Here is a 20,959-nt window from a genome sequence, read left to right as displayed (position 1 = left end):
AGGGCAAACGAAACGGCACCATTGAGCAACAGCATCAAGAGGGTGGATGGGGAAGGGGGGGCATGCGTGAGCGGAGTGAGTGGGCTACAAGAGGAAGCGAGGAGGGGTAGAGGCAAAAGAGAAAAGGGAAAGAGAAACTTGAGCAGTGAGACAGTAGGAGGATGTGGATTACACACACACACATATATACCCACACACAGTCAAGAAAACCCACGTAGGGCAGGCGGCGCAGTCGCGATAACCCCCCCTCTTTCCCTTCCTCCTCTGCAGAGGAACAGGGTGAGGTGGGGGGTGGGTGGGTGGGGACAGACAGACAACATCCCCCCTCCCCCACACACCCCGCCCATCGCACGGAAGCAACTTTTCCGCATTTGCTCTCTGCGTGCGGAAAGTTCAACAAGACACTGGGGAGTAGAGAGGGCAGGAGTACAGGAGGCAGCAGAAGTGGGGCCGATACGCGGTCTCACGCACGACAAGCCAACACGAGGAAGGGAGCGACGGCGAAAGCGGGACGGGCAGGGGGTGGGGGTGGGGAGGAAAAGTAAGGTGTCTTAGGCTGGGGAAGGGGCGCATTTTTGCTGTTGTGTGGCTTCGTGAGTACGACGCGTATACGTGGTCGAGCACACAGCATGGCACACGCCTCACAGATGCTGGGGTGTCACAACAGGAGGAGGGAAACATCGAACACACACACACACGAGGTTTATTCCATACATGGACCACTGTGTCTGAGCGTTTCCTGTCTTCACTCGTGTGAAATCCGAGCAGGAGAGAGGAGTGGGGGGGGGGGAGTGGAGAAGAGGAAGAAGAAGGCGATTATTCAGTTGGGGGCTGACGCGAGCTCGCAGACACGGTAACAACACCAGCTAACGTCCTCCCCAGTATAAGCGGGAGGGAAGAGCGCGACCACGCCCGGCACGTTGTATGCCTGTGCGTCGCGGCCGGAGGCCAGCCGAGCGAAAATGGCGGAGTCCCTTCTGCAGGAGGGCAAAAAACGCTTGCAGCGAGGAGGAGAGGCGAGGCGAGACTCGCCGTCCTTCACCGCTCCTGGGTACAGCTACGCCGTAGTACGAGGTACACAGATGTGTCCCTTCCCTGTGGACCGCCACACGTACACACGTGAAGGGGAGAGTCAAGTCGAAAGGGAAGGAGAAGGCTGCCGAAGACGGCGACGCCAGAGAGCGAGAGAGGGACGTATTGGAATACTCATCCTCGCACACACGCACCTACACGAGCTGAGACAAAGGGTGATACACGTACAGGCAGAGCAACCATAGACATCGGCGCTGGGGAGGACGAGGAGGGGGTTCGAGGAGGAAGACGTCGAAGGTGGCACAGACCATAAAGACATACAACGACAGGAATAAATGCAGGGGTGGTCGTCCGTGACATCCCACCCGACAGTCCTGCCTTCTCTCGCTCTCTTGGATGGCTTGCTGCTCGAGCCCCATATTCGAGATCGTCACGTGCAGCAGCACGCCTTCCAGCTCGGCCACCCCACCCACCACCCCTCACCACACCCCACCACCGCCATTATTTACGGGTACCGGGGGGGCCCTACCCCACCCACAGGCAGGCCCACACGCACGCCCCGCGTCTAACTTGTCTAAAAGTTCTCCCTTAACGCCCACACAGTTCTAGGCAACCCGCTCGTAGAGCAGGATGTACGCTGTCGTCGTGACCACGCCGACGGCGTCGGATGGAACACCGAAGTACTGTTTCACATCCCGCTCGACCATCGTCGACACAGTCTCGTCGTCGAAGCGGCGCCACAACTGAGGACCGTAGCGGACACATGTAAAGTAGTGCCCAGAGTTCGGTCCCTCGCCGATGTGGGCGACGAAGCCAGTCAGCTCGAAGCGCGCCTTGTGGCGGGCGATGCCGCGAAGCTTGCGGCGCACTTCCTCCGAGGCTGGCTTGAATGTGTCCGGCGACGAGTCTGCGGTTGTCCCGTCTTCCTTTCGGCGGCTGTTGTCGTTGTTGCCCGCGTCATCGCTGCCGTTCTTCTGCCTGCGCGCCTGCTCGTTGCGCAGGGTCTGCTCAATCACCTCCGAGTCCGTCAGGTACTCGGCTACGTCCATCTGCATCGGCAGCGCGACGTGGTCCGCCTTCTTTGTGAAGATTTGCCTCTTCACGTCGTACTGGAACCGCTTGAGGTGAATGAGGAGCGCGTACTGCGGCAGCCGCTGGACGTGAATGGTCTTGGCAGCGCGCACCGCCATCTTGCACTCCTCGCAGCGCAGCTTGTTATTTCCCCAGAAGTACTCGGGGTCACCAAAGTGGTCGAGGCAGCGGAGGAGGGACGACCCCTGTTCCGTCTCGAGACTGAGGTCCATGAAGACCTCATCTCGGGCGGTCACGTTCTCACACTCGAGGCAGGCGGTGAGAGAGCCAAACTGGCCTTGTAGGATTACCTGGAGAGGGGTAAGCTCCCCGCTGAAGGGCTTCTGAATACCCACCATCTTATCGCCGTCCGTGGCGGCGTTGCTGTTCGTGGCTGCTGCCAAGGACGTCTTGTAGAGCTTGCTTCCCTTCTGGCTGTGGCTACTGATCGATTTATCCTTGCTGTGCTTCCAGGAGAAGGATGACAAGCCCTTCTTCTTCATCGAGGCCTCGTATTGGAGGAAGAGGTTCACGTTAGCGGGGTCGGCCATGATGCGCTGCTCTGTGTCCCAGATGTCGTTCAGCAGAAACATGGTGAACTCGTGTGCGTCCTGCTGCATGTCGTTGTCGAAGACCTTGTTCTTTGCGCGCACGCAGTTCAGCAGGTCTTTGGGTGCGATCTTCTCACGCGGGTACTTGCCCTTGGTGCGGTTATTGGACTTGTGCATAACAGCGATGAGGTTGCAGAGTTGGAAGAGCACAGTATCCTCCTCGAAGCCGGACTTTCCCTTCTTCGTGAGGTAGACGCGGTGCAGCTCGAGCAGTCGCAGTCGCAGTGGGGTGCAATGGTAGATAAGCTGAATAACTGAGTTGCAGTAGCAGGTGCTGCCGTAGTTCTCCAAGCCCAGCGGGTGCCCGGTGATCTCAAGGAACTTTGTGTGGATCGCCTTGCTGGACGAGCTGCTGCGAGATTCAGACGAGAACGAGTTAGCCATGCTCATCGTCCCCAGAGCATCTGCCGTTCTGAAGTTGAAGGATGAGAGGCTGTGGGCGGCCATGCATGGGGTGGTGGGGGAATTGTCCATACATGAATCGCGCTTTGAGTGGGAGAAGGAGTGCTGTCGGTACGATTTGAGCACTGGTGAGCTGCTGGAGAGATCCTCCACCGCGGTGGGGGTGTTTGGGTTGTATGTCGGGATGGCGATGAGGTTCGACCCATTCGCGCCGGGGAAGTGCCGGCGGGATGGGGAAAGCGGCGAGGATGGGGCACCCAGATGTAAGTCGCTGCCGAAAGAGGTAATCAGCATCGGCTGTGAGGCAGCCGTCCGCATCGCGATCGGCTGACTCCGTGAACCAGCACCGCCGCTTGTCGTGCTGTTCAGGCAGTTCTCCGCGACAAAGCAGGGAAGTGTGTACACCATGCTCTTGGCATCCACGTAGCACGGTACTGACGAGCCGAAGGTGTCTATCGCACCACTCGTCGACTTCAGTGGCGACGTCTCGGCCGACCGCGCTATGAGGCAGGTGGGAGCTGCCGCAGGGTTGCTCGAGGCACTTGGTGGTACCGCCTGTGCCAGGGCGCCGACTGGGGAGAGAGGGCTGGCAACATTTATCGCCTTGCTGGCGTTGTCAGAGGACGCCTTCGCGGTAGGTGCTGTAGCATCACCAGAGTTGACTGTCGCCTCCAACTGTGGGCTCTGGCAGGGTTTATCACTTGGCAGCGCCGTGCCACGGGACTTGGACGCTTCGTTGCCCATACCCACTTAGCAGGGGAGGAAAGAGGTGCAGAGTGGAAGGTGCCCACGGAGAGAAGAGGCGACTTGGCCACGCCAGTGCACAACTGACGGTCGCGCAGCGATCCCTTTTTCGTCGTTGTGGCTCCCTCGATGGGGTGTTTTCCGCAGCGCCGTGACCCCAACAACGCCGGTGGCGGAGAGGGCTCGAAGGTGGGAGAGGAGTGAGGAAAGGAGCGAAGCGCGACTGTGTGACGCCGGGTGCGCACAGCAGCAATGTGTAGCGCACAGAGAGGCTCTGGCAAAAAAAAAAGAAGGGCGCCCCCTACGGAGGGCAGTGAAGGAGGCGATAAGGCAGCAGCAAGCACAAGAGAGAGAGGAAGAGAGGGAGAGAGCAAACAGCGAAAGCGCAGGCGCGCAGAACAGACGATGCACCAGCCAAGGGAAGAAGCACACAAAACAGCACAGGCACACAAACCTGTGCGAGAGAAGGAGAAACGCACGTACACACACGCACAAGCAAGACAACACGTAGTGCGTGTGTGTGTGGCGGTGACTGACCGGAGAAGAAAAGGCTATCGAGCGCCCTTCACGGTAGCGTAAGCACACACCCACACCCACACCGACACAACTCCTCACGCAGGTAGAAGAGAAGAGAGGTGATGATAAAGCAGCGGCAGCAGCACAAACGTTAGCGCATGACACGGGTGCAGATCAGGAAGGACAGAGGAGGAGACGATGAAGGCAGCTGCAAAAGGAGAAGGGGCGTGAGGAGAGGCGCTTTATCTGCTATACGCGTGTCCCCCCGTTTCCTTCGCCCGCTTTTTTTTTGCCTCTGTGGAGCTGTGCGAGACTGGCCCAGTCACCTACACACACTCAGACAGGCAGGCGGGCCCCTCCCCTCTCTCTCCCCCCAAATGCCCACGTGTTAAGAGATCGAGAAAAGAGTGGGGTGAGTAGGACACGACAGACAGCACAGTGCCGCGAAGGACGGGGGGGGAGGGAGCGGGGGGCCCTTTCTCTTTGGGTTTGTGCGAGTTCGTATGCGTGTGTGTGCGCCTCTGTCTGTATCTCCTGTTTGTCTCACCTTTGCAGCTCGCAGACTCACGACGAGAGGTGACTGTGATGGGCGGTAATAGCAGCGAAGGGCAACAGAAGAATGCGAAAGTGGCCCCGCATAGATGGTGTGGCTGCGCTGTCTTACTTTTATTTCCAGGGTGTTTGCTCGCCACCGGTGAGGGCCGGTGGGGGAGGGGGATGCGCACCTAAAAAATCGATAAGCTCACGTCTCTTCACCAAAAGTATGCGTCGGCGTCTGCGCGTGCCTGCAGCGGAGATGGAGAGAAAAAACGAAAGGGAGGTAAGACAGGCCGGGTAGGGAGTGCGAAGGGGGCAGTGGTGTTGGTGGGCCGTTCAGGGGGCACACGAGCGGCGGTGTATAGACTTGGACACCACCACCTCTTCCTCCGTTGTCTGCGTCGTCGTGGGTGAGACGCGGCGTTCGTCCTATTCGGCGTGTTTCTGCGCAGTAGCGTCGACGTATGGCGTGGCGACTCGCTTACTTGAGAGATGGCTGCCCTCTATGGCACGGGGGCACGAAGCGGGGCGCAGAGACGCAGTGGGAAAGGAGGAGAGGAAGGGCTTGCACCTGCTCCGCAGACCGGTAGCGGGACACGCAGCGAGAGAGGATCGCAAACAAGTTGATCGTGCACACATACATGTGCCAGAAGGGAGTCAAGGGGATGATCAGAGAGAGAGAGAGGAGGGTGGGTGGGTGGATGGGAAGAGGGAGAGAGGGATAGCAGCAGCAACAGCGGCAGCCAGAGAGAGGGAGGCGACCCCCACCAAGAGAGGCGCAAGCGAGAAAAGGCTGCCACTACAAGAGAAGAAGTCTGGAGGCCACGCAGCCTGCGCTGCGGTGCTTGAAGGCAGACGCACAGTGGGAGCGCCGCAGCCGCCATCCACATTTCTTCAGACGCACGTCCTCATATGCACTCGTGCATACTGGAGACAGAGCGAAGGAGCACCAGGCCAGTTACAACGACATTCCTGTACGATGGTGATGTGATGACGACACGCAAGGATCTCCACCCATACCTCTGTAGTATCGCGCGCATCAGGCCTGTCAGTGCCATTTTCGGCCTTTTCCGCTTTCTGTATGAGCCCCGCGGGATGGGGTCAGCAGTGCTCAGCCTCAGTCTTTTGATTGGTGAGGGTCCAGGAGACTGCACGCAGCAGGATGCACACCCTCGCATTTTGCGCGCACCCATTCCCCTCTCGTCTCTCCCTCCTAACAATACACCCACAGGCGAACACAGAATAATGCCGTGCGCTCTGACTGTGGGTAAGTGCCCACTCCCCCGCCCTTTCTCTTTCGCGGCCCCCACCCCGCGGCTGGTGCCCACGACTGAGGAGAGAGAGAGAGGGAGCAAGAGAGTTGTGATAAGGAAGTGCGATAAGAACACTCGGGTAGGGGTGAGGAGAGGCGATCAGTACAGGGAAACAAGAAGGGGGCAGCAAAGCACGGCTCTCTTTTAAACCCCATCCCCTTCCATTACGCGCCGCAGCAAACTCTCGAAGGTCATCTCAGGGCAGTCTGGCGGCAGCACCGACGCCGGCGTTACCTCCTTGAAGTCCGCCACCACCCCGCCGTCTTCACCTTTGGAGAGCTGCACGATGCCGTATTCAAAGCGCTGCTTGGTGTTGTTGCGGTAGAACGTCGTCAGCAGAGTCTCGACATCGCTTTCGCTGTCGGGCGTCGCGAGCACCGCAGCCCGGCTGCTCGGCTGCCCTCTGGTCTTCGCCGGAGACGCTGGCGGCGTCACCTCCGTGCTGGGGTCGGCTGGTGAGGCCGTTAGCGACGCTCGCAGCTGAGCGTCGAAGAACTGCTTTTCAAAGTACTGCTCCTGGGCGAGGATCTCCCCGTAGATGATCACCTGCATCGAGTATCGGTGCGTCTTGTTGTTCGGCAGGTGTCGCAGCGCGCCTGGGCATGGGGTTTCGAAAGAGCCAAAGCGGAAGTTGCTCGTGGTGCCGCCTGTTGTCTTCCAGTCCCCAATAAGCACGCGGTTTGTGCGGCGGTTTCGGGCCATGAAGTCGATCGTGCCAGCAATGCCCCAGTCGGGCGCTGCAATCACCTGCTCCGCGCCGAGCACATCGTAGGCGTTCAGCACCTTTTCTACGGCCATCTCAGCCACTGGCAGGTAGAGAGCCTCCTCTCCGTGCAGCACCTCGTCCTCAAGAGGCGTCGTTGTGATTGCCGCGGGTCCTGTCGCGTCTGCCGGCCGCGCCGCCTCCCGGGCCTGCTTGCGCTTCATCAGCAGCGTGAAAGGCGGCGGTGGCTTCTTGAGCAGCTTGCACTCGATGAACTCGTGCACATTCTTGCCGAGGAGGGCCTGCCGCGACCAGCCCTGCTTGATCTTGTCCACTGGCTGCCCCGTCTTCTTGGAGACCAGCTCCAGCACACGCTTCTCGTCGAAGGGAAAGTAGCGGTCAAGCAGCTTCGAGACGGAGCGCAGCGCCGTGCCGCCCAGCTTGTAGTGGTGCCACTTGGCATCAAAGACGATCTCTGATCCGGAGGGGTGGCGGATGCGCTTGAGCTGAAGCATTGCGGTAAGCAGAGGGGCGGCTGTGCGCCTACCTTGGGAGGTGTGCGTGTGTGGGGCCCAAACACACAAGAGACACAGAGGGCATAAGTGTGAGTGTCGCGCCTTCTACTCGTGCCTTGGTCGCCTCGCTGTATATCGGTGTGTAGATGTGGAGAGGGAGGGGGGTCGGAGATGAGTGGGGGCGCCTGGGGGGACGACACTGGCGGCCACTTCCAATAAGAGACGGTCATACAGAGAGGAGGGAGGGGGAGGGGACGAGCAGTGGAGAGAGATCGAGGTCGACACTGTATGCTCGCAGAGCCGCTGAGGCGCGCGCGCGAGACACTCCTGAGAGAGTTTTGGGAGAGCGGGTAGGTAGCGAGCGCTTGGTGATTTGCTCCACTGATATCACCTAAGCTCGCACATGCCTGCAACCTCTTCCACACACAGACATACACAATCCGCAGTGCTGGACGGAGTGGAGGGGGGACGGGTCAACTGGCGCCCCTGTCAGCGGCGTTGCTGGCAGTCGCCACCACCGCCTCTGCACGTAGTCTATTTTTTCCCTTTATACCAGTCCTATTTCTCTAAATCGAAGATGTACATGGGCATACATACATAAACACCCACACACGCATGCTTGTGTGGCCTCGTCCTCACCATCAGCTACGCATGCAGGGAGGGGGGAGGGCTGCCCTACAGCACCCCAGCACAGCTGGGGAGAGGAGAGCAAGAAGGGGAGACAAGAAACACAGTCGAAAGGCAAACAAAGCAACAAGCAAAGGTTCGCACACCCAGAGAGAGAGGAAAAACAGGGTCGGGGGGGGGGCGGCGAAGAAGAGGGACTCACTGGGCCACGGGGGCGGCCTGCGGCACGTCGGTGGCTTCAATATCTCTCTGCTCTGCCGCGGCCGCCGGAGGCTGCTGGGAGATGGGCAGGAACAGCTTGAACTCCGGTGGCAGCTCCTCTTCGGCGTACAGGCGATCGCTGAAGTACAGGCGGCGGATGCGGCAGTTTGCGTGCACCTGAACCCGTAGTGTCTCCACGTAGTTTGTGCCGTACGCGCGGCGCGTAAAATCGGAGAGGTTAAACTGAATTTGGTTCCAGCCCTCATCTAGCCGCATCGGCATGGTGCAGATAAATGGCTTCACCTTCGTTGTGCTCTGGTAGTTGCTGGCGCGGAAGCGACGGCGAATGTTTTTGTCGTCCAGGATGGTCACCTCAAAGGAGAAGTACTTCTTCATGTTCTTGATGATCATGACGAGGAACGGCAGCTTGATGCCAAGGGTTTGCTTCGGGTTGGCGGGGCAGGTGATGTAGCACGTGCTCACATTGCTCCCCATAATCTCCAGCACACTACTCTGGATGTCCTCATCAGTGATGCGCTTGACATGGCCGTTGCGCACCTGTGAGTCCCAAATCTGCAGCGGCTTCGAGCCGATGCTGTAAAGAATGGACAGGAAGCCTGCCTGGTAGCTGCTGTGGAACATGGCTGGGGATACCGCGGCGAGTGAGGGTGGGGGGGGGGGGAGGGCGAGGGGGGAGGCCAATTTGTGTAGGCGTTTGCTCTTGGCAACGTAGCACACGCACACACACAGACAGACCTTCTACGCGCTGACTGTGAGGGGAGGGGAACGGGATGCAAGTTGGGGAGAGGGTGTGAAGAAGGGCATAGGTATGCATACGCGTAGCCGCGTGAGGGGGGGGGCGGAGAGGGTGAGTGATTAGGAATGGGGTAGCTGTGCGACATGACGTGATGTGCAGCCATCGCCTCTTGATTGCTCACTAGCTCACTACACTTCGAGGGAGGGAGGGGAGGGGGACAGGGACGGCCCCACTTTCGAAGGCACGCGTAATGGTGGCTACGGCCATGGTTATGTGTAGGCACCACAAAAAACATAGGGGTGCTCGCTGTGCCTCCACCGGGGATGCAGGGTACACGACGACCTTCACCTCTCTGCATGTATGTGGGTTAACTCTTCAGTTAGGCCGCAGACGTGGGAGGCGAGAGAAGCGAAATATAGTGAGAAGATGGGCAGTTGTGGGTGCACTGTAGTGTCGACGGCGGGGCTGCGTCCTGGTGGAAGAGGAAGAAGAGAGAGAGAGGGGGGGATAAACAAGGGGAAGCTGAGGAGCACCCCTCCCTCCTACACACCAGTTCCACGCTTGTGCGCGTCATACCCCCTCGCCCAACATCAACGATCGCACCGCTGCGGCAATGTCGTCGCGGGTTAGCCCAATTGCCCCTGTGACCTCGTCAAATGCCACTTCCTCCCGCATACAGCCGCACCACACATCCGCGGAGCAGCAGCCGGCGGCGACCAGGAAAACCATAGCCAGCCCCAGCACCTCTGGCGTCGATTCTACAGCCTGCAACAGCACCGCTGGAATGGCGAAGGGAAACTGAAGACTGTACAGTAGGGAGCAGCTGCTGTTCTGCTGTTTTCCAGGCAGGCGGAGAGGCACGCTAGAGAACCACACGCCCGACCACGCCATGTTGGACAGGACGGCGTAGTCTACAAGGAGAAGACGAGACAGCGTGGCCGTCACGTCCTCAGAAAAGAGGTGCGAGACAAGCAGCTCGCGGCGCTGCTGCTGTAGCACCGGGTCCACGCGAAGGCCCTCATCCTCAGTCCCGAAGGCCATGTCATCAACGGATGCATCAGTGACGCCAGCCACCGCCAAGGCTTTAATATGCCTCTTTTCCAACTCAGAGATGATATCCGACGAGACGCTGTGGAAGAGCGAGCCTGCTGTGGGTGCGCGCGGTGAGGCGGCGGCAGAGAGGCACCGCTGCAGCGCGGGACGGTGACATGCATAGTGGGCATAAAAGAGCCGACGCGTTTGTGCGCAGCTTGTGTTCATGATGAAGTCGAAGACCAGTAGCGAGTTGCGGAGGACTGGCCGAGGCGGAAGCGATGTCAGCACCTGTGCATGCCCAAAGTGCCCCGCTGCAGCGACTGCACTGGTAGGAGGTGGCATGGTGGAAGCGGCATCCACTACCCGCGGAAGGTGCGTTCCACATAAGCGCGGCGCCACCTCGTTGTTCCACACGTGCTGAAGCACATGCATCTGCTCAAGCACCTCGCGAAGGAGCGGTGCTGAGGACGCATTATCCATCTTTGCTGCCACGTCGGCGCTGCGTGCGCGGTGCACTACTCTCGCCATGCACTTGCTCGGGTTGCAACGGTTGAGCTCGGTGCTTTCGTAAACGGCTCCCACCTGCACGGCCTTCAGTGTACTACCAGAGGCGGAGGCTTCAGTTGGCACACCTCCGTCTTCCTGTTGCTGGGTCTCCAGGATGGGCTTCACTAGTCCCGCAGCGGACGTCTCCGCACCAGCCAGTTGCTGCAGCACCGCCACTCTCAAGTTGGGGAACAGGCTCGTGATGGCTCCGACGACGGACGGGTAGTCGTATGCGAAGTAGGGCGACACGCGCGGCATGACAGTCGACTCGTACGCCTCCTCGCACTCGGGACTGCAGAAGCGTTGTGGAAAACTGGCACCAAGCAAGCCGTTACGCAACACACGCGAGGCTGCCAGTGCGGTACCGCCCGGCCCCACCGGAGCTGGTCCCACCGCCGCCGCCGCCGCAGCAGCACCATCCGACATCGTGGCAGCTCGCATTGCCCTCTGCTCGCGCATCACCTTCTTGCGCTGCATGCGATTCAGAATAGCGCGCTGGCGCTGAGCGAGTCGGAAAGACTCCACCGTGTACAGGTCCTCCTCGTACACGATCTCCTCAGGATCCGCGTCCGGCTGATCCTCAGTGGATTGTGCCGCTGCAGCTGCGTCGTTTGCCGCCCCTCCCTGCCCGCGCCTGTGCGCGCCATGACTGGGTCCATCGGCCTCTTCGTGAATAACACCATCGTCACTCTCCGCGCTTGATACAGACGAGGACAACGCGGAGTGCCACTCGAAGGACAGCGCACCACTGCCCGCAGCGAGAATCCCCCGTGGCTTGTTGCCGCACCCAAAGCATCCGCATAGCTCGTTGTAATTGCGCTCCACTAAAATGTCTCTTAGGCTTCCCCGGTCAATCAGGCGAAGCATGTGCTGCGAGAGTGGCGCTGCCGGGTCGAACTCGCGTGTGGTGGAGGCGAGGTATTCCGTGACGAAGGAGACGGCCTTGTCGATAATGACCTCCCACGCACCGCCACTGGTACCGCTGCGGTACTTGACAGCGCTTTCGGTTGCCTGGAGAGACATGCGCACGGCCCTCTGCGCATGGAAGAGGAAGAGAGAGAGAGGCGTAGGGATAGAGATGGCTGGGTGAGTGGAGAGGGATATCGGGTTGATTATGCCGCCTACGTGTGCACTTTCTCCAGTCCCCACGCTTACACGCCCATGTGCGCGCTTGCCCTGCTCAGACGAGTTGTGTCGAACACATGAGCGCCTTGTTCACTCAAAAGACAGGCAGAGCCATCTGGCAGGCGCGCTGGAGCAGCCGATGGTTTGGCGGAGTTGGGGATATTGAGCTCAAAGCCCTCACAAGGCGAAGCAAGAGGGAATGGCAAGCAAGGAAAGCACACGCGCGAGAGGCACATGTGCATGCACCGACTGAGGGGCGAAGGAGAATGTAAAGAGAGGGACGAGGTAAGCAGTGGCAAGCGTGCCATACACCCTTCCCCCGTGCCGTCCCCTCCCCCCAAACACGTGGACAGACATGAAAAACCACCGCCTCTACCGAGGTAGCAGTGAGGGAAGACCAAATACCGAGGCAGCCATCACTGGACCACCACAGCCGTGGGTGGCATCACCATCTGTGGCGGTGCTCGCCTTTCCCATTGGGACTGCCGTGCCATCCGCTGAGAGCGTTGTGGTCGTCACGCCGCTGCTGACGGTGCCGTCACCGCTGCGCCGAGGATATGTCGACCCGCCACCATCAGGACTGCTGCTTCCGCTCGCCGGGGCCATCTGCTGCCTTCCTTCCGGATCCGCGTACCGTGGCAGAACGGCCGGCCACGTCGGAGAAGATGATGCGCTCAACAATGGCATGCTCGACGCTGCGACGCCGCTTCCGTTGCCGTCCTCTCCGCTGCACCATTCGTCCATCAACTCATCTTCTCTGCCAGTTCGCCAGTGACGCGCCAGCATGCGTTGACGCAGGCGGTGATGCAGCGGGCTGAGTTGCGTGTCTGGACGAGGGCGCTTCCGACTGTTCTCGAGGAGCTGAAGCAACCCGTGACTGTACTCGTGCAGGAAGGCAAAGAGGACTGGAAGGGGAACACTGTCGACGTCCTTCTTTGCGCTCTGCGGCATCCGTGTGGCCGTCGTCCCCGACCACACCCGTTGCTGCTGCTGCTGCTTTGCGCTCGTCACGTACTGCTGGCAAAAGTCGCGGATACTGGCAGCAGCCGTGGCGCGCTGCATCGCCTGCTCGTGCACGAGCTCGCAGCAGCGGCGTTGCTGCCGCTCCACCTCATCACGGAGACCTTGAATGATTTGTTCGTACTCGGCCTCCGTCTGAGCCAGTTGCCTGCGCCAGTACTGCTCGGTGTTTGAGGACATGGTGGGCGTGTGTATGTGTGTTAGGCTTTACGAAGACCCTAACAGAGGGGGAGGGACAGAGAGCGAGAGAGGAGAGAGCGAGCGACTTGGACGCGGATATGTGCGTGGGCGAGTCTGGGGGGTCGCCTTTCCGTGCTTTTCCGATTCCAGCAAGAGAGATGAGATGTTGCCGCAGCAATACTGAGAGAAGAAGTGGTCAAAAGATACGGGGGGAGGGAGGGAGGGAGGGAGGAGAGAGGCCGCAGTTAGGGAGGTCGAAGGGGAGGGGTGACGGCAAGAGCGTTACACAGACCACATGCAGTGCGGGGGCATTGAGGAGAGGAGGAAATGGGAGAGAGTGGCTGGAGGAAAGAGGGAAGGGTGAGGGGTTGTAACGCTGCTCCCCTTCATGCCATATTCATCTTCTTTCCACTCGCATTTTCTTCGGAATCGCTCCCGTACAGTTCGACAGAGGAGACGGAAGGGGCGCGCAGAGAGAGAGAGGCATAAAGGCGCGGTCGAGACCACACACATCGGTAGAGTTCATTTGTGAAGGGCTGGGAGCTGAGCAGGTGAGCACGACGGGAAAGAGCGGTGGTCTCCCGTTTCTTCCCTCTTGTTTACATCTACAACTCCTCCAGGCTGCGCACCACTTTGTCCAACTTCTTCACCTCAGCCCGCAGCGCCTCGTAAGCCTTCTGGTCAAACTGGCGCGCCTTGCAAAGCCTATCCCACTTGGCGTCATGGAGAGCGCGACGTAGAGCCTCATAACCGAACTCGTGCTGCATCGCGCCATACCACGCGATGGCGATCCAAGTCGCGCTGTACCCAAGAAGGTACGTGATGGGCTCGACAAAGTTCCAGCCAAAGTGGACGTATGTCCAGTCGAAGAGCACCACCGCCTGTAGCACGAGAAAGGCAAACAGCTGCTTCATGAAAACATCCGGGTAATGGTAGGCGATCTTTGCGCATTCGACCTTGATGTGCTCCATCGCGTCCAGCTGCTGGCGCTTCGCGGCGAGCGTCTTCTTCAGGGTTTCACGCACCCCGCGCAGTTGGGAGACATCGATGGAGGCGTTACGAGGGGAGGAGTGGGCGCTGGAGCTGTCATTCGCAGCAGCTGCTGTCATCAGGAAGCGGCAGCTCATGATGAAGGTGGTGGGGAGCGTGGTTGCGCGTGTTGACGCGGTTTCCTTAGCCAGGGCCGACGAGTGGATGCATCGCCGCGACAGTGGAGCAGCGGCCGCAGACAACAGCAGAGAGTTGCGATAGCGAAGGAGCTCGAGGGGTAACATGGCCTTAAAGAAGAGTAGTGGGGGTGGGTGGGTGGCTGCGCGCATGTATGTGTGCGAGGAGGGAGAAAAGTGGCCAAGTACGTGGAGAAGCACCTCGCACTTGGCCGACTGGATCGTCTTCGCACAGAGAGGCCGAGAGATGAGGTTGTGAAGGACTATGAGAAAGGAGCCAGGGAGAGGGAGAGGCGTGCGAGGAGACGAGAGAGGGGGGGGGGAGCGAATGGAGCGAGGGGGAGAAAACGAGAGCGGCAGAAGCGGTGTAGGTGCAGAACACATTCAAGAGAGGCGACAACAGCGAACACACACGCACGCACACAACTCGCGCATAGAGCAGCGTAGCGTGTCTTATATGCGAGTGTGCAGACAAGAGCGTAGAAAGAAAGGAATGGGGGACGATATGCTGAGGGAATCAATGTAGCCCATGTGCACAACCACCGAGTACGGCCCCTCATCGCTACTCACTAGAACGACGTACGTGCCACTATGTCGAACGTTTGGGGGTGGCGGGAGGGGGTTGGGCGCAGCGCCTATTGAGCTGTGCATTCAGTCATGGTTTGCTTAGGATACTGATCAATTCAGACCGGAGGGAGGGAAGGGAAATGAGGCGGTAGAAGCAGAAGTGAGAGAGCGGTAGAGGGAGGGGGAAGGGCGGGGGTGAGACGCAGCGGCTGAGACACGCCACCGCCACCATATCCATCCTTCTCTTCGCCCGCTGCCCATGTCCACTACCATGCCCGCCCACGCCAAGAGGCATAGCCATGTTCTTTTTCCCCCATCTCCGTCTCCCCTCCTGCCATCGCTGCTGTTGTTCCCAACGCCACGACTGTCCTGCCCTGGCCTGACCCCCCCTCCTCCCTCGCTTCACCCCTCCATGCCGCCCACCTACGTGCTAAAACATACGTAAAGCTAACTCTACCACATCCAGGCACACACATGCGCACCCGCACTACACCTTACCCGTGGCTAAGCATGGTTCAGCGCTGCCACCATGGGGAACACGAAACTGTCGCCCATCGCATACGTTGCCGGCTTCTGCGCGACGATCTTCTTCATCGCCTCCTCCACGTTGGCCTTCGTGACACCGCTGATCGCTTGCACGAGCGCCTCCACCGAGTGGGGCGACGTGGCGAGAAAATCGCAGTAGTCGCGTGTCATATCGACCTGATCGTGCAGTAGGCGCACGTGCGCGCAGTGGGTCGCGCGTTTCACAGCCGCCTCATCAACGGAGGCCGGAAAGGCGCTGGAGGCGACCTGGAGCATCTTCTCTATCGCTGCCGGCGCGCCGCGCACAGTGTAGCCGATCAGACCAGCAGATGAGTAGGGGCGGTAAAAGACCTGTGCGCCGTAGTACTGCGGGCCGGCATGGCTTCCATGCACACTGCGCATCGCCTCCTCGTAGATCTCGCGCGTCACCAGCGCCGTCGCGTACTGCTTGGTGCCCTCGTCACGGCCATAAGTCGGAACGCCGACGGCGCCAACTACCTCCGCCTGCATGTCAGGCACTGTGCCCATCGCAGCGGCGCGACTCTCATACTCGACATTCTGCCGGCCCGGGTAGAACTGGGCCACCTCGTTGCTGTGGGACAGCTTCGGCGCGGCGGCGCGCGCGTGGTGCGGGGCCTCGGCCGAGTGCTTATACGGCAGCTTCTCGTAGGCGGCTATCAGGGCGTCGTGCGGCACGTTTACCCCAGCGACGACGATGCGGTTGGGTTGGAAGTTCGCGGCCCAGTGGTCTAGCAGCACTTTGTGGTTGCAGCGGTCGTTTGCGATGCGAGGCACCATGCGCGGCGCACCGAGGGGCTCCTTGTAGAAGGCCACCGTCTCCAGCTGGTCGACGGCGTAGTCGCGGGGGTTCTGCCAGCGCATCTCCTCCAGCTGGTTGTCCATCGTGTCACGGAAACGCTCAACATCACTTTCGTGGAAGCGCGGCGCGACGACGCCGGTGGCGAGCATCTCGAACGGCTTCTCCCACATGTCACGGCGACCCTCCGCCTTCCAGCTCAGATAGCGCTTGCACACCTCACCGTGCCCGTACGCGTTGCCCGTGGAGCGCATCGTGCGGTCGATCTGGAAGAGGGAGCTATCCATGTTGGAGGTCTGCAGGGCAAAGCGCATGACGTAGCTCAGGCCGGGGGTGGCGATGGGGTCGTGCTTTGGCCCTGCATCCGCGTACACGCCGATGGACGTGACCGGGCCGTCAAGGTCGTGCGACACGACACGCACACCGTTTGCTAGCCTTGTCGACTGCACTGTGCCGGGGTTGCGTGCCTTGGTAGTCCGCGCGATCTTGGTGCTAAAGGCGCTCCTCAGCGAAGGCTGACCGAACTGGTACTCGTAGATACCCAAGCGAGACGTCGCGCGCAGCATGATGGATGACTGAAGTGTGTAGGGTGTTGAGGGAATGGGCTGTGGCGTCGCGAGGGACGTGTACACGCACACCTGCAAGGGAGAACGTAAGTGGTGCGCCTGCACAGTGAACCGAGCTAAGGGGGAGAGTGCTGATGCATCAGCGCACGCACGCACATGTGCGTGTGTGGACGAGTCGGGGGTGCGGTGGTGGAGCGCAGAGGGGAGAGGTGTCAAGGAGAAGAGTTGACAGCCATGCGAGGAGAAGAAAGGCGGGAGGGAGTGAGAATGTGCGTAGTCGCCAGCGACGCACTCCACGCACACGAAAAGAAGCCTTTAAGGCATACACACACACACATACGTGTGCGTACACCTTCACACGTGAGAGAGTGGAGAGAGCGCACCCCCCACACACGCCGGTGGCCCCGTCACGACGAGGTGGCTATAGTGCGTCTTGCCCCCCCTTCCTTTAGCCGAACTCCTTTCATCACCGTTTTGAATGCCTTCTCAGGGTTTTGGCGCGCACTCGTACGTCGACTCACACCCTGAGGCGCCCACAGACGTACAGGGGGGGGGTGCGAAAAATGCAGGCGCTCGCCATACAGAGCGAAACCCGCGCGCACCGGCGGCTTGCCGACACAAAAGGCGTGAGCCCACAAGCGCCATACGCGTCACCCACCACTGTCATGAATTGATCCTCACTCAGAACGTTGGGCGGTGGACCGAAAGGGAGGCGCACCGTGACGATACAACGGAGGCAAAAGCGAAAGCAAAGCCGTAAGCGGGCACGATGGGGGCGATTCGGTTAAGCAAGAGAAGCGGACGTGGCAACAACGGCCGTTGCCCAACCAGCTAGCCAGGCACGCTACATGACACACAGGCGCGCACAACCATGTGCATACAGTGGAATCCAAAGAGAGGGGCACCGTGAATGCCGGCACAGGACCCTGTCTTGCCGCCAACGCTCCCTAGTCCACACGCCGCGACTGCCGCCACTACGTACAGATGCGACGGCCACTACGTTGGGCTGATAGGCACACCTCACTCTCCTCCCACCTGCGAGCTCTATTCACGGCACAACCCCTCGCCGACCACCCTGTCCTCCTCGTCTACAAGGGCAGCTCTTCCTCTTCGTCCACGCGCTCGGTGCGACTGTCACTGTTGTAGTGCGAGGAGAAGCGCGCTTGTGGTGGCGGCATGGTTGTCCCCGGCGCTGCTGCAAGACGCTCCGCTGCAGCAGGTACAAGAGAGGCTGCGGGTTCGGCCCGCGATTCTGGGGGAAGTGTCACAGAGGCTTGGGCAGGGGTAGCGGGCGTGGCCTGCGCCGGTGCCGAGGCAGAGGTGACGGGAGCCGGTGAGGGTGCTGCAGCAGACGCCGTTGGCGCTGGTGCAGCTGTGCTGTTAGGGGTCTCCCCCGACGACGCTGCGGCTGACGACTGTAGTAAGTCATCGCGCAGGGGGTGGCGCACTTCCTGCAGTAGCTGCTGAGGCTGAGGACTCAAAGTGACGAGAGCAGGGGCGATTGGCGCCGGTTGTGGCGGCTCCAGTGAAGGAGTCTTCGTTTTCTCTCCTGGGAAGGTCACCTCCGTGACAGAAGGCATCGGTACCGCAGTCGCCGCAGCAGTGTCGGCGCTGCTGATATTCGCGGCCTCCAGTGCGGCTCGACCGCTGCGCACGGCGGTCTCGACGACTCGGTCTAGCACGGCGGTGGGAAGGGGCACCTTCGCTTCGTACTTATCGTAGGCGCATGCGCAGACCTCGTTCAAGAGCCGCTGGACATCGAGCATGTCTTCCTCCGACCACTCCTTGCGCCACTGTCGCGGGGCGGACCCCTTCGTAGGGGATACAAGGGCATGGAGGAGGAAGGTACAGCTCACCTGCAGTTGCTGAAACTGCGTCTCGGTATAGGCTGCCTCGTCGCGCACTCGGTCGAGGATGCCCTGCAGCAAGTAGCGTACGACGCATGCCATCAGTGCTGACGGCAGTCCGACCACCGGCTCCGTGCGCAGCCACGTCTCCGCGTTTGCGAAGATGTGGTTCACGCTCATCTGCAGCCTGGACATCACCTGACGTGTGTAGGAAACCTCCGGCTTGCCCCTGCTGCTACCCCCGCGCAGGTGGGCAGAGGAGCCGCCGACTACCGCGCTGCTACCGCCGGCACGGTAGTCGCTGTGAGTCCCAGTGCTGCTGCCCCCACTCACGCGGTACGCAGTGCCGCCACCGTAGCCACTGTTGTCACGGTGACGGTACAACGACGATGACACACCACCTTTGCTCTTGGCGGCCGCTGTCGCGCTCGCTGTCTTCAGGGGTGGCAGTGCCTTGAGGACGTCGTACACAGTAGCCCACTGGGGCAGCAGGAGCAGCAGCACCTCCTGCACTTTCGGCCCAGTCGTCGTCGTCGTCGCCGTACTGACATGCCCGCTGCTGCCACTGAATGCCTTGTCGTACACGAGCCGCACCTCTAACTGACCCAGCAGCACAATACCGCGGTGCTGAAGCTGCTGCGCCGTCCGCTCTAGCCCTGTAGTGATGGACGTCAGCATGTCAACCGGCACGCCTTCCTCGCCGAGCAGGGTGGTGCGGAGGGATGTGGAGAGGCACTGCGTCAGCGAGGCGTAGAGGAAGCGAGTGAGAGTAAAGGCAATTTCGTGGGCGCCCTCGTCGTCAACCGCCGGCACTGTGCTGAGGACACTGACGTGCGATAGAGAAAGTGGGCAACACGCCTTGAGCAGCTCTGGCTCCGGCCCTTGTAGCAACCTTTCCTGTATCCGCTCCCAGCACTGGCGCACCACGTCACATGCCACCTCGTGGACCTTGTTTGCGTACAGGTGCACGGTGTCGGCGGCGGGAGCAGCGCTGCCACTCGCCTCAGCAGCATCATGCCCCATGGAGGGAAGGTAGATCTCGCCTAGCGTCTTCATAGCCGTGACAAACTGGCTCAGCAGCCGGACGAGGTGCGTCGTTGCTACTTGTAGAGCTCCCGCGCTTGCCGTGGGGTTGCGAAGTGCCGAAGCGCCATCCATCGCAATCGCGTCCAGGTGCACCATCGCGAAGTCTGCGAGCGACTGGGAGACGGCCTGAAGCACTTTGAGGAGGACCGGCTGGATCGACTTGGTGACGAGGGGCGCAGCGGGACCGCGGTCACTGCTGCTGCGCCCCTCCGCATCCAACAGGGCGTACACGCGCTCTGTGTTGACGACGAGCATCGCGCACGCGTTCTTCAGCTGCACCAGCGGCTCGCGCAAGTTGACCTGTGCCAGTGACGCCTCCCGCTTCGCCATTTCGGAGGCCTGGAGGTCGTCTGGGATGGCGAGGGCGGCATTAAGGCTGCGCTGCGTAGTCGCCACGTTCGCCTGGAAGCTCGCTAGGACGCTCTTCATGAGGGTCTGCAATACCGTCTCCTCGAAGGGCGCCTCCTCGATTATGTTCGCCGACTCAAAAAGCGAGGTGGCGCGCAGGAGCCGCAGGTCCTCGACGTAGCCGCGAAGGCGGTCCATCGCGTCAGGGTCGTCGAGTGGGTAGGAGCACATATGCTGCTCGATCGCGTGGTAGAGCTCCTTGGCGAGCTGGCAGCAGTTCTGCTGAATTTGTGTGATGCTCGAGATCGACTTGTGCTTCGACAGAAAGCCGTCGCCGGCCACCCAGTACTTGACACCGACGCTGTAATCCCCCTGGTCAATCAGCCGGCGCATTGTGGTGGGTAGACTGGTGAGAAACTGCACCTTCTTGAGCATGCGATTCGCGGTGATGGTGTCCTCGATGTGGCCGCGGTGCACTTGCAGCTGCTGGGCGATCTGGCTCGAGATGTTATCAATCGTGTTGACGTTCTGCGAGAGAGTCTGCAGTTTTGCATCCATCTCGACTACGTTGTCCTTCATCTCCCGGATCGTCTCTGTCGCGGAGATGAAGCGGGCGTAGTTTCGGTACACCAACTCCTGCAGCTCCCCATCCAAGCGGCGTACACGGCGCAGTAGCTCGGTGTCCGTCTCGACCAATCCTTTCAGAGTCTCGCGTTTAAGCAGGTCGGTGATGTAGCGGTTGACATTGAAGTACTCCGAGTCTAAGTCGAGCTCCGGTGGAACATTGGGGTTTCTCTGTGTGGACGAGTGTGACGCCGCTCGCTTCGTGGAGGCATTCGGGTCGCCGTAGAAGGCCTTCATCTGATCACGCAGGCGCTGCCGGCGTTCCTCGGCATTGCCGCCACCGGCGCTGCCGCGATGCATCGGCACGGTGTTCGGGAGAGTGCAAGAAGGTAAGCTGAGGTGAAAGAGCAGCAACAGAGTATGCTTGAGTGTGTGTTGTTCATGGATTTAACAGGGACAAGTATGCAAGGGCAGCAAGAGGCAAATGGGAAGGGGGGGGACGGGGGCCACACACTGGCACACACGCGCGCGGGGTGTG

The 20,959-nt window shown here is 60.4% G+C and overlaps 8 protein-coding genes across 8 annotated transcripts; all 8 read right to left on the bottom strand.

The window, feature by feature from the left end:
- Nucleotides 1-1,637: 1,637 nt before the first annotated feature.
- LPMP_210430 (ubiquitin hydrolase, putative) lies at nucleotides 1,638-3,860 on the bottom strand (the record flags this gene model as incomplete). The annotated part of the gene is made up of 1 exon (XM_010700529.1): nucleotides 1,638-3,860. The coding sequence occupies one exon, from the start codon at nucleotides 3,858-3,860 to the stop codon at nucleotides 1,638-1,640; it is 2,223 nt and encodes a 740-aa protein (XP_010698831.1).
- A 2,510-nt stretch (nucleotides 3,861-6,370) lies between these two features.
- Nucleotides 6,371-7,444, bottom strand: LPMP_210420 (hypothetical protein; the record flags this gene model as incomplete). The annotated part of the gene is made up of 1 exon (XM_010700528.1): nucleotides 6,371-7,444. One exon carries the CDS (start codon nucleotides 7,442-7,444, stop codon nucleotides 6,371-6,373), a length of 1,074 nt encoding a protein of 357 aa, XP_010698830.1.
- An 825-nt stretch (nucleotides 7,445-8,269) lies between these two features.
- On the bottom strand, nucleotides 8,270-8,914 carry LPMP_210410 (hypothetical protein; the record flags this gene model as incomplete). The annotated part of the gene is made up of 1 exon (XM_010700527.1): nucleotides 8,270-8,914. One exon carries the CDS (start codon nucleotides 8,912-8,914, stop codon nucleotides 8,270-8,272), a length of 645 nt encoding a protein of 214 aa, XP_010698829.1.
- A 685-nt stretch (nucleotides 8,915-9,599) lies between these two features.
- On the bottom strand, nucleotides 9,600-11,633 carry LPMP_210400 (hypothetical protein; the record flags this gene model as incomplete). The annotated part of the gene is made up of 1 exon (XM_010700526.1): nucleotides 9,600-11,633. The coding sequence occupies one exon, from the start codon at nucleotides 11,631-11,633 to the stop codon at nucleotides 9,600-9,602; it is 2,034 nt and encodes a 677-aa protein (XP_010698828.1).
- Nucleotides 11,634-12,107: 474 nt separating this feature from the next.
- LPMP_210390 (hypothetical protein) lies at nucleotides 12,108-12,935 on the bottom strand (the record flags this gene model as incomplete). Its single annotated transcript, XM_010700525.1, has 1 exon — nucleotides 12,108-12,935. The coding sequence occupies one exon, from the start codon at nucleotides 12,933-12,935 to the stop codon at nucleotides 12,108-12,110; it is 828 nt and encodes a 275-aa protein (XP_010698827.1).
- A 605-nt stretch (nucleotides 12,936-13,540) lies between these two features.
- Nucleotides 13,541-14,209, bottom strand: LPMP_210380 (hypothetical protein; the record flags this gene model as incomplete). The annotated part of the gene is made up of 1 exon (XM_010700524.1): nucleotides 13,541-14,209. One exon carries the CDS (start codon nucleotides 14,207-14,209, stop codon nucleotides 13,541-13,543), a length of 669 nt encoding a protein of 222 aa, XP_010698826.1.
- A 963-nt stretch (nucleotides 14,210-15,172) lies between these two features.
- Nucleotides 15,173-16,576, bottom strand: LPMP_210370 (mitochondrial processing peptidase alpha subunit, putative; the record flags this gene model as incomplete). The annotated part of the gene is made up of 1 exon (XM_010700523.1): nucleotides 15,173-16,576. The coding sequence occupies one exon, from the start codon at nucleotides 16,574-16,576 to the stop codon at nucleotides 15,173-15,175; it is 1,404 nt and encodes a 467-aa protein (XP_010698825.1).
- A 1,088-nt stretch (nucleotides 16,577-17,664) lies between these two features.
- LPMP_210360 (hypothetical protein) lies at nucleotides 17,665-20,781 on the bottom strand (the record flags this gene model as incomplete). The annotated part of the gene is made up of 1 exon (XM_010700522.1): nucleotides 17,665-20,781. One exon carries the CDS (start codon nucleotides 20,779-20,781, stop codon nucleotides 17,665-17,667), a length of 3,117 nt encoding a protein of 1,038 aa, XP_010698824.1.
- Nucleotides 20,782-20,959: the final 178 nt, after the last annotated feature.

The sequence above is a fragment of the Leishmania panamensis genome, assembly GCF_000755165.1.
Source record: "Leishmania panamensis strain MHOM/PA/94/PSC-1 chromosome 21 sequence".
Classification (NCBI taxonomy): domain Eukaryota; phylum Euglenozoa; class Kinetoplastea; order Trypanosomatida; family Trypanosomatidae; genus Leishmania; species Leishmania panamensis.
This window is presented reverse-complemented; position numbering and strand designations above follow the sequence as displayed.